The following is a 12,350-nucleotide window of genomic DNA, read 5'->3' on the forward strand; positions in this document are numbered from 1 at the left end:
TGATGTCATCATGGAGGACTGGAAGAGGATTCCAGTAGCAACCTGTGCAGCTCTGGTGAACTCCATGTCCAAGAGGGTTAAGGCAGTGCTAGATAATAATGGTGGTCACACAAAATATTGACACTTGGAGCACAATTTGGAGCACAAATTGTACTCACTTGTGTTGCCAGCTAACTAAACATTAATGGCTGTGTGTTGAGTTCTTTTCAGACAGAACAATAAATCTATACTACTATAAAAAATATTTGCATAAATGTGAGGGGTGCACTCACTTTTGTGAGATACTATATATCTTGTGTACTGTTCTACGTCCTGTGGTATTGCAAAACCTCTTGAACCATATTGTATCCTGTAGTTGCTGGAAACAACTCCTGAAGTTGTTGCCCCAGTACTAAATTCACCCAAAAATTTGGCTGAACCTGTGCTGACCTGTCTTTTAAAAGCCCTCCTGTTTGCATGATGTCTGATTGTTGCTTTAATGTGCCTCTGGGAGTAGCCCAGGGCAGAACAAACACATATACAAACCAGCCCTTTACCAAAAAACAGCACACTCAGCATCATTAAAGCAAACACACCTGCAGTGCAGCTCTCACTGAAGGGCAAAGCAAGAGTAAACGCATATTTACAGAAACAGACACAAACCACCTCTCTCTGCATTACAGTGTACAGCTTAGAAAAGCTGACATAAAAAGAAACACAGACTTCTAACGTCCAGCCATGCACTGCCTAGCAGACAGGACTAATACAGAACGTTCCAAAGCATGCCACTGACGGTTGTGCATCATATTGTTTTAATACCTGTAATACTGTAGTTTTGTCAAACAGCTGCAGCAAGAAGAGATTCTCTACATTTCTATCAGTAGAGGAGATATAATCAAACCTGCTCTGTGGTGTATAGATCTGTAGGCCTAGCTAGGAGGCTATGCATCTAAACACCACTGAACAGGCTTAATTTCAGCTGTGTTTCTCCAACCAGCCACTCGACTTCCTCACATCTGAACCATTATCATCTATACTTGCGTCAGAATAGCTTCTGTTAGTCAGAATAAAACCTGGTTTGTGGTGAAAAGAGCTGTTAACCGCTAAAGCTAACTAAATCCTCTCTTAGTCAGCAGCGCAGCAAAGCATTTAACAACTGTTGCTAGAAGTTTTCACATTTATCCACCTCCTGACAACAGAACCAACACTTAAGCACTTAAATCTATACCAAAAAAAAAAAAAAAAAAAATCACTCCCCCTTCCCTTCTACAGTTCAACTGAACCTGAGGGGGAAAATGACCCTGGTAAAACCCTTTGACATTACTAAACAGGGATACCAGCAATGATTTATCCATAAATCTTCCATCCAGGCCAGCACAGATACTCAAAAATCATTATTTAACACACTCAGAATTTACACCCTGAAGTAAACGAGACATTTCTGATAAGAAGTTAGCCAAGTCTAAATGCATCTTCAATTGAATACGAAGTCTAAGCACTGTTGCGTGTTCATCACTATAACTGTCAGCAATACAGGAGATCAAATTTTTTGTTCATAATTCAGTCAATTTTTGTTCATGTTACATGCTAAACTAGTAGTACGAATGGCCAGTCCAAGTCCCAGGCCAGGTAGAATGTTCCAAATTTAGGACCTACTTCTTGAGGAAGTCCTGAAGGTCAGTGGGAAGGCTGGAAGGGACAGTAACTGGGTATTCCTTGACCTCCCGTCCCTGACAAAGTGCCAAAAGAAGAAGACCAAGGCTCCAGATGTCCCCTTTCTTTCCCGTCCGTGTGGGTATTGCATCCTCACTGAAGCGAACGTGAGCCTGCTCGAAAACGTCCTCCTTGCAAACATCAGTTAACCGTTTGGTCAGGCTGTAGTCCGTCAGCCTGATGTTGCCCTGCGGATCCAGAAGCACGGATGAGGCTGTGAGCTGCTTGTGGACCACTGAGTTTGAGTGGAGGTAGTTAAAGGCAGCAACAAGCTGGGTGGCGTGGTGGCGAAGTTGATCTACAGGCACTGGAGTGCTGGTGGACAGGCTGTGGGCCAGGCTGCTGCCCGGCACATACTCAGCCAGGAGACTGACCACCAAGCAGTCTTCGCGCTCAGCACAGCTCAGGGCTTGGTAGCGTACCAGGTTGGGGTGGTCCAGCTTCAGCAGAGAGTTCAGCTCACTCTCAGCACCATGAATCTAAAAGGAATGGACAAAGGAAAAAAGGGCAGCAGGATGAAGTTTCTGACCATTTGCAAAATTCATAAACTCAGTTTAGTTACTGTTACTATTAGGGCTGTACGACAAATTGTATTTTTATCGTTATTTATAAATCGTTATCGTTATTTATAGTTTCCGCAATGAACACATGTTTGGGTCAGAATAGATCCAATTACCTCATACACACAGCGCCAGAGAGATGTCATTACATTACCAGCACAAACAGTTACAAATTTGCTTCTCTGCACTGGAACTGAACCCTGCTCTCCCACGTGCGAGATGAGTAAATTAACCATTCGGCCTAACCTGGCTTTAATCGAAATTCAAATCCAAATAGCATGCAGCAATTTGGTTCAGAGCTGCATGAAAAATAAACCTTTCAAATCGGATCTTCCTACAGGAGATTCAGGTCATCATCTAATGATGCTCTTGTGCAAGTTTTTCACTAGTGCAACGATGGACTGTCGTGCAAATATGATCTTTTTTGCAGTCCACAACCGCAGACATTTTTGATATGGAAAATGAGTGCAGTCAGGTTCTTTCAGGACAGATGTGTATTTACATTAATTACAGATATGGTTCACTACAAAAAGTAGTAGTGGTACAGTGGTTCATCCAGTGTACTGACAAAGTCTTCCTCAGGTATGAGTTTGTTAAACCAATTTGCCACAAATAACCACAGATTATGCAATGTACAAACAGTGCAGACCACGCCTGCATTAACATATATGACCAAGTGTCTGAGACATGAATGTTTGTCACGCATCAAACAAAAAGAAAAACACTGCAGTTCCTTGATCACCTCCCACTGCCTAATCCACTGCATCTGAAGCAGTCCACTTTGTTTTAGAATCAGAATCAGCGGGCATACAGCAAGAACCAGTCTTTTAGAGTTAGCTCTAGTTAACATGGACACCAGAGTCTTTCTGCTTACTCTAGTACTGTCTGACTTGATCAGCTGCATCAAACAGCATTCTTGAGGTTTGTGCGTGCAACAAGCTGCAGACTAGCTGGTATTGACAGTTTGAATGACTAATATTCCCTAAATTCCAGCAATGTGTGATGGACAGTGGATTAGTTTTTGCCATATCACCCACTACTAGCAACAAAGACTGAGCCATCAAGACAGAAATACCATATTTGAGAAAACCTCACCTCAGCCTGTGATGCAAGGATTTAGAATACAGCCTACACCTCACCTGCTTTTTGCACTTCTCGATCTTCTCCTTCTCCTGGCTGGTAAAGAACTTGCCAATCTTTTTGCTCCAGCGAAGAATCCACTCGTACACAACAGCAAACTCTCCAGATGCAGCATTGAGGGCATGATAAACACTCCGGCCCAGTCTCTCACTCTCACCTAAGACACAGAAATACATATGCACCTATGAATAAAACTCCGCAGTGATAGTTGCTCAGAGTGATTTTATTAGGACCACCATGGTCATTATGCTAATGATCAGTGTGATTTAGTGCATAGTATCGGTATTTGAATGAAAAACCTTACCTATACATCTCCCTCTGTGAACAATGACCTCTCCCATGGCAGTACTACTGAAGTGAAGGACTTCATGAAGACATGGGCTATCTTCACTGTAAGTGTCTCGCCTGACCAAAGAAGGGAAAAAAAGAGGCAATGTAGCTACCACATTACCAGAATCACTGCCCAGTGGATGCACAGATTTTACAAGGGGTTGTTCTTTTGATCTTTAGCTGCAGATCACACTATGAGCTAAATTAAATGCACTGATTAGAAACGAAGGATCACATTTCTAGTACTTTTTGCTAAAAAAAAAAAAAAAAAAAGAGCAACATGCAACAAATATAAATAGCAATATTACATGTTTAACAAGCAACAACAGAATAAAAAAAAAAAAACCCTCTTTGAATGACATAAAATTCAAAGAACGTTCTACATCGAAAGTAAGAGGTAACTGGATATTTTGGCAGCTTTCAAATACAGCACACATTTATTTAGCAAGCTTAAGCTACTTACATAATAAAATAGCACTACAGATCAGCCAAACTTAAAATAAATAAATATGAGCACTCTCAGATTTTACACTGGACGCATTAGGCATTAAATGGATTCATGTCTGTACCTGTGTCTGCTGTTGGACGTGGTCCGACGCCTGTTAGATACAACCTTTTTGTGCTCAAAACTCTCAATGGGAGGTCCAGGGGAAGTGGCACTGTTCATAGTTGGGCTTCCTACAGTAGGTTGCACCTCAGTCTCCAAACGTTCCTGCAACAGATTTAGTTTTTAGCATCATAAGCTTGTGTGAGTGATTATTTAAAGACCACAGGTCACTTCTTAGAGGATAGTTTTACAACAATTTATAAGAAATGTACAGAAAGATAAGCATGTAGTACCATCAGGTACACTATATAATGAATACAACATTTTGCCTTAAGCATACGTTTGAGAGCATGAAAGTACAAATCGGTTTAATGTGATCTGGCTGGTTTCAGACTACAATGGCTAAAGTACACCAAAATCACATGTATGGGTGGTTGTATATTGTTCAGAAGCAAGTAAACAAGTGATCTGTACCCTGACATTTGCAACCATGAACATAAGAAAACAGAAATACTTAAGATCTACATGTAGCACAAGCCCAGCAATAATAATGAGCATAAGTTGATATCTGCTTCTTTACAACTGAATGCAATTCATGTGCCAAAGTCAAACACCTACCCTTGCATTACAACATGCAGACCATGCTGAGAGTACAGCACTGATGTGCTTCAGTATGCTCTGAAGCACCAAATTTGGTTTGGACCATCATAAAAATGCGTTCCCGCCAGCAGCAAATAGAACTAGGGTAAAAACTGAAGTTTAACAGGTAGAAGTGAAAGCGTCCTTAAAGTTAGTGCATTCAGTTACTTTAAAGTTCCTGAAATCTGAACTTAATAACTTACTTCTGCCAGCTAGTCTGGCAGTCAGCAAGTCTGACACATCAAGTGTGACACTGCAAAACAGCGATTCTTGCTGGGAGAAACGGTCACACAATTAAAATAAAATTACACAACCTGTGTGAAGTAAGCTAACTTAATGATGGTCAATGTTTCGCACCCATTTTAACTTCTCTTTGACACATCTCCACTACAATTACTGTTTGTCACTTTACCACTTTTTGCTGAAAAATATTTTGACATTAGTAATCACCCCATTCAGAACCACACTGATTATCACAGTAAGGCGATAATCTACTTGCGGCCTGACTATCTAAGATGTTCTCACATTCCAAGCTCTGCAATGCTCTACAGCAAAATTTTTCAAATTCCAATTAACATAAGACGTAAAAGTAATAAGCAGTAAAAAGACACATAAAAACAGAACATCTTACCAGCTTGGCCATTTCTTTCTTCCTCCTCTCCTCTCGTCTCTCCTCTTCTCGTCTCTGGATTTCAGCAAGGATTTCATTTTGCTGTTCATATATTACAACAATGATTAGATAATGTGTTAATGCACAGTTACATTTCTTAGTAAAGCAGAAGACGTTCGATACCTGTGGACAAGCTTGCACTACAAAATTACTGTAAACAATATTCAGTAAAAAGACAATACCAAGTGTTTGACCTGCTATAACTTTTTGCAGTGCCCTTGTCAAAGGTATAATGCATAAAAATCCATGCATTAACATCACTGATGGAGCAATGATGTACCATCTGCTCCTCCTTTTTGCGGCGCTGGTCAATCCTCTGCTGCTCCTCCAAGGCCAGTCTCTCCTGCTGCCGCTGTTGATTCTTCAGCATCTCCTCATGGAAGGAGCGAGAAGGAGGAACATTGTGCTCTGTCAGAAAACCCTGCACAAAGTCTGCTAGCTCATAGATCATCACCTAGAAATGGAAAACAAGAAAGAGAGGCTTAAACTGCACCCAATGATGCCATGCACAAGAAACAAGCTACACAATTGAGCTATATGAAGTTTTGCTCATTTTCTTAGTTCGGAGCAAGTCAGACGGTGTCTTAAATCAAGTCTGTGCGACCTTCATGAAGACCTAGATGTAACAGGCAAAGCAGGTAAAGACAAGTTTTAAGGATAAAAGATTTGAGTACAAATTTACTCCATGAGTTTGGTAGTAAAGCTAGCCTCACAGCTCTAGCTCTGAACTGAGGACTCAAAATCTGGCTGATTGACAACATCTGAGATAAGCAGATTATTGCAGAACCATTCCTTTAATGGTTTGATTACGACAAGTGTTGCGACCTGCAACATAGCAAAAAAGTTGGGCCTCAAGAAATAGGTTGAGAACCAATACAGGTAAAACGGCAGAAGAGGAAACACATTTTGGAGGTTCAGCCTAACAATGCATGAAGGTGAATCTCAGATTCCACAGTGACCACACAGAACAGCCAGGGACCAGATTTGCAGTCTTGCCTTTGGGTGTGTACAACTCACCTCACCACATCTATCCAAGGCCAGTTTGGTGAGCTCAGTCTGGAGTTTCTGAAGCTTGTCATTGGAGAGACCTTTGGTGTTTTTCAGCTCAAGCTCTGGAGGCCTGCGGAAAAAAAGTGTATGGAAAGAAATTTTTGAAAAAATAAGTAGAAAATCACATGTTGAAGTATGAATGGGATAGCCCTTAATGCTCAAAATGCAATCTGTTCTATAGAAAGTCTTGCCCTTCAATAAAAACAACCAACTGCTCAGTTGGTGAAGGCATATGTGGAGAAATGTGCATGTGTAGTAGCCACAACCTGATAACAAAAGGACATATTTTGTGTATGTAGAGACAAATGCTACCAAATGATTGTAGGGGTTTCAAAGTTTTTTTTTACCTTTTTGAAATGTTGTAGTGGCTTTCAGTTTATAAGTAATGCATCATATTTGTAGGCTTATAGGTCATTCACCATTCAGGAAAATAGGAGGCTGGGACGGTAAATTTAGGACAATAGCTATTAAAGAACAACAGATCTGAAATTCATAATCTTATCCTAACTACAAATAAGCAGACATTATTACAGAAGCATCCTAAACATATAAAAATTCTTATATACGGTCCTAACTTCAAGACACCACTTGTGTCCTAACCTCTGTTTTAACAAAAAGAAGTAACATTCTTTAGCAAGCTGTCTAACAGTAAGTGCATTATTTTAACTGCCTGTTTACATTTCAGCTTCGCACCTCTCATCAGTTGCTTGGTAACAAACATGACAGTTGAATGTCAACTTGGATCGAGTAGGTTAAGATTTTGTAAGTGGGAATAAAATACTGTAAGGTATGATTCCTAGATTGAGATAAGATTTGCTTCAGTAAAACAAATTTGTGAAAAATGTTATGTTGACCTATCAGAAGTCAAAAAGATACGACTTTACTGTAATACTCAAAAAATACTTTTGCTTTTGCAGGCATATCGACAATTAGCAACAGAGAATTGTAAATAAACACACTTTTATGTTATGTTTTAAGTTATGTTCAATACTGTGAACACCTTTAGAAACTTTTTTGTATTCTTTTTCTGCAGTTACAGGTCAACATTTAGAAAAGATGGACAGAGGTGGGTTAAAAATATAAAACTTCTGCTCAAGTACATTTCTAGCAAAAGCTCTACTTTTTACTCAGCTATTGGAGCCACACCGTCTAACTAAATTATTATGCCATTATTTTGAACGTCTAGCTTTTTCAAACAGTACTGCTTCTGTTCCAAATTGCTAGCTCAAAAAAATTGTAATACTGTAATATGTATTGTGCAGTGAAGAAAAAAACAAAACAAAAAAAAGTATTACATTTTGCCATATCAATGTGGTGGTGGTGTGTTGCGCTGGTATCAGTGGATCAGACACAGCAGTCTTGTTGGAGTTTTAAACACTGTGTCCACTCACTGTCCACACTATTAGACACTCCTACTTTGTCAGTCCAATTGCAGATGTAAAGTCAGAGACGATAGCTCATCTGCTGCTGCAATTTGTGTTGCTCATCCTCAAGTCCTTCATCAGCAGTCACAGGACGCTGTTGGCTGGATATTTTTGGTTGGTGGACTATTCTCAGTCCAACTGTGACATTGAGGTGTTTAAAACTCCAGCAGCACTGCTGTGTCTGATCCACTCAGGCCAGCACAACACACACTAACACACCACCACCACATCAGTGTTACTGCAGATCTGAGAATGATCCACCACCCAAACAGTACCAGATCTGGGAGGGTCCATGGGGGTCCTGACCACGGAAGAACAGGGTAAAAGGGAGCTAACAAAGCAGAGAAACAGATGGACTACAGTCTGTAACTGTACAACTACAAAATGCACCTATGTAGTAAGTGGAGCTGATAAAATGAGTGTAGAAACAAGGTCATAATGTTATGCCTGACTGCGTACAATACGTTAGAATTATCCAAGGAGAAGACTACTAGTATTGACACTGCAGACAGGAGACAAACTGAATGAAAAATTCTACAAATAAGCGGAAAAATGATGTTACGATGAAACAATCCAAACTGGATTGGAGTATTTATTGCAGGATGCAAACACTGGATGGTTTAAAGGGTATGAAAATGACACACATCACATGCTACGCCCTTCACAGTCACCAGATCTCAAATCAGTTGAACACCTACCAAAATTTCAACTGAGGGACAATCTTTTTTGAAAGAATGTTGTTCAATCTCTACAGTACACTTGTGGAGACTCATACAATCTAGATCAATGTGTTCCGGCTGCTCATCGTGGCAACTTACTAGAACACATTATGTTGGTTTTTCATCGGTCACCTGTCTGCATATGACAGAGGCTTAATGGCAACAACAGACAGAACCTAGAAAACAAAGCACAAACTACAGCTACGTAACAAGGGAGACATTTAAGAGTAAAAACAGACTTGTGCATCATGATCTGTGATCAACACTACTACTAACTACCTGACGTGCAGAAGATGTAGCTCATGAAACTTACACATCAGGATATGTTGGTGGACATTTGACCTGCAAGTCCACGGTCACGTAACACTCTTGGCCATAACTCAGCCCTTTGGGTCTCAAATACAGGTACATCTCCGGAGGACATTTAATCTGCAAGTGGAAGGAAAAAGTTAAATGTAGTTAAACGAAAGGAGAACAGAGTCCAATCTGCGACTAGCTAACGTTAGCGTGCTATCTGACACTACCGTCAGTCTGCTAAAGCTTGGCCTTCTTAGTCCCACCTTCCACGGATGTTGAGGCCGGATGTCCTTAAAATCATCTCCGAATATTGAGGCAAGCGCTTCGAGCTCGTTTTCCTGCTGGATGAAGTAGTCTTCGTTTCCATGTGGAGAGTCAGGAGCAGCGCTCATTCTGCTGCAGAGCACTCATAGCATATCTCCCCTCACACCCCTCTCAAAACAAACCGGCGGAGGCAAAGTTTTCACTCCAAGCTCTGCTGTGTATTACTGTATTCGTAAGCTAACCTCTTCTTCAACAAAAGGACACGTGAAACATTTGATATACAGCCGCATATCGGCTTTAAATCTAGTCAAATGAAACTTATGGAGAAGCGACTCGCGGCCACAACAAACCCCCCGCACGCTGGAGATCAGCAAGTCGCCATGTCAGCCCGTCTCAGTGATGACGTAGGAGAGTACGTTTTCATGCGCCTCTACGTAAAGAAGTGCACTTCTACCGAAAATTAAAGCCTCCAGATAATTTTAGAGATTAAAGATTAAAATTAGTAAGATTAAAGATTAGTCCGTGTTATCTTCAGCTCCTCCATGTACAGTGGACTCGGTTCAGTAAGAAGAGGCTGAAGTCAGCTTCGTAGTCGCCAGCTTTCTACCTCGAATTTTCCCGTTCCACCTTAAAAGGACCCCCAGGCTCTGCTGGACAACCTAATGGTGCCCAAAAGTAACTTCGGCACCATTTAAGGTGGAACGGGAAGATTAGAAACGAGGCTGGCGAATAGGCAGACTTTCGGCTTCGTTTCAGTGAGTGAATCTGATGTTGGAACTTACGGTATTGAAGGGGAGACCAGCTCAAAACACCGATCAGAAAGAGGAATACGGCGGCTCTTTGTTCTTTTTAGTGTTTGTTTATTTATTTATTTGCTAAACAACAAATTTGATCCTTGCTTTTCAATTTTAGATGTATATTGTTTGTCACAATGTTTTTGAATATATCCGTTTTTTTTTCTTTGCATGATTTTTTGTCAGTGGTGTTACAGATCAGGAAAGTACATATTTATTTAAAAAAGTAGTCAAATAAATACACAACAAAGGCAACCAGTGACAAATCCATGGTTAGTGAAGTGACTTTTCGTTCTCTCATGAATTTGGCTAAACACTGTCAGCTTCAAGTGTCGCAAAACAGTTGTGTCAGTGGTGTCACTCATGAAATACTGTGATTTCCAAATCGGGGGTGGGGGGGGGGGTATGACTGTAATATTTGTAATTTTCTATAATGTGACGTTGAAACTAGGTGGCAGTGGATTTTAGAAAATGAATGATTTTAGTCATTTTATCATTAGCGTTACAGTCAGCTGTAACCCCATTTGGTCCACAATGGCAGAATGACCATTCTCTTAGTCCACCAGTTGTTCAAAAGTTTTGCTTAATTCCATCATTGCGATACAAACAAAGTCATTAATAGTGGTTTGATGTAAAATGGTTTGCTGTGGAGAAACTTATAGACTCAGTCTCCTTTACAGTGGTGGTGATAGGAACCTGGTGTCACCATGTCTACAGCACAAGTATAGCCATTATATTTTCTATCCAAAACCACCAGTGAACCTATCCATGTCTTCTGAGTGTATATTTGTAATGCTGATGAAGGTAAAATAATGTGGAAATTTGAGAAAATACATTTTCTTTAAGGACTATTTTGCCTCACAATGCCCTGCATGTAACCCCCAGCATGAATGGATTAAAATAAAAAGGATTAACATGACGTTTTAGGTCAAAGCTTGATCACAGACCTATCATAAAACAATGTCTCAGGCATCAGTCAACACATTCATAACCCTTTAATGTAATTACTTTCTGCAAAAGAGCTTTTAAAAGCATTGAACTCTTTAGATGTCTGATTCCTATCACCACCACTGTGAACAATTCAGACTCAGGCAGTTTCTCTAGGATCAGAGCATTTCACATCAGACCAGTCTGAACAGCTTTGTTTATGTCTTAATCATTTCATTATTTAGAAATCTTGAAAATTTGGTGGAGCTCCCCTTTAGCAACTCAGGTTGAAATAAAAGTAGCATTGTAAGAAACAATGTAAGTAAAAAAGGATCAAGTCAAAAATTGAAAAAAGCACTGAGCAATAGAACTACAACTGCTTATTTCAGCATCTATCAGCAAAGCAACTAGAATTTGTTGCCTCTGTTCTTTTTTTGTGTGAGATACTTTTGGTCTCCCCAAAAGGAGAAGCACGACCATAAAAAAGTCACTTAGTCTCCAGGGTCGTGGGGGTGCTGGAGCCTATTACAGAGCTCATTGGGTGGAAGGCAGACAGGTCATCAGTCCATCACTGGGCAGACACACAAACATACATATTCACACCTAGGGGCAATTTAGGAAGTCCAGTTGGCCTGACCACCTGTCTTTGGACTGTCCCACATGTGTGAAGAGCATACAAATTCCACACAGAATGAACCCAGGTCACCCAGCTGGGGGATAGAACCCAGACCCTTCTTGCTTTGAGGTGGCAGCAATACCAAGCACACCACTGCACCATCTACCTAATACACTAGGATAAGTAAACGTGTAGTAGTTTGAAAAAGCTCAGAGAGGGTACACATCAGTTAAACTAAGTACATGTAACTGATTTCTCTTTTTGAGTCTTGAGGCTTTAATGTTCCTCTCACTGTTGCGTCCTCTGGACTGTAAGGGTTTTTTTGCCACTAGTTTGTCTCTCAGCTAAATTATTTTTCTTTTCATAAAGATTTTTAGTCAATGTTCAACCATTATAATAGCGTTATTAGAACGTTTCTAAATCACACTTTTTGCCTTGTTATGTTTTCTTCTACTACTTTTTTCTTTTCTTCCTTCTTCTCTCAAAGTGTTTGATGTATTCTGTGTTACTGGATGAATCTGTGCTCTTTTTCTTTTTTTTCAGGTCTAATAAAACGTATAGTAAAGACTTTCTGCAGATTGCAGTGTAGTCTTTCAGTAGAAAATCCATATTTGTAGCGTGCATTCAAATTGCTTCAAGGTGGTACAAATGTAAGTAAATGTAGTACAATAGTACTGACAC

General features: G+C 40.2%; 1 protein-coding gene across 1 annotated transcript in view; it reads right to left on the reverse strand.

Moving 5' to 3' along the window:
* The window catches only part of eif2ak4 (eukaryotic translation initiation factor 2 alpha kinase 4), a 48,439-nt gene extending 38,709 nt beyond the window's left edge, over positions 1–9,730 (reverse strand). The window contains exons 1-9 of the mRNA XM_017703299.2: positions 9,332–9,730; positions 9,085–9,200; positions 6,596–6,698; positions 5,859–6,032; positions 5,540–5,620; positions 4,292–4,434; positions 3,697–3,797; positions 3,392–3,549; positions 1,636–2,171 (exon numbers count right to left, since the gene is read on the reverse strand). Coding sequence (XP_017558788.1) covers positions 1,636–2,171; positions 3,392–3,549; positions 3,697–3,797; positions 4,292–4,434; positions 5,540–5,620; positions 5,859–6,032; positions 6,596–6,698; positions 9,085–9,200; positions 9,332–9,460 — 1,541 coding nt within the window. The 5' untranslated portion in view covers positions 9,461–9,730. The remainder of the gene's footprint in view (positions 1–1,635; positions 2,172–3,391; positions 3,550–3,696; positions 3,798–4,291; positions 4,435–5,539; positions 5,621–5,858; positions 6,033–6,595; positions 6,699–9,084; positions 9,201–9,331) is intronic.
* Positions 9,731–12,350: the final 2,620 nt, after the last annotated feature.

Source organism: Pygocentrus nattereri, chromosome 10 (assembly GCF_015220715.1).
Source record: "Pygocentrus nattereri isolate fPygNat1 chromosome 10, fPygNat1.pri, whole genome shotgun sequence".
In the NCBI taxonomy this organism is placed as follows: domain Eukaryota; kingdom Metazoa; phylum Chordata; class Actinopteri; order Characiformes; family Serrasalmidae; genus Pygocentrus; species Pygocentrus nattereri.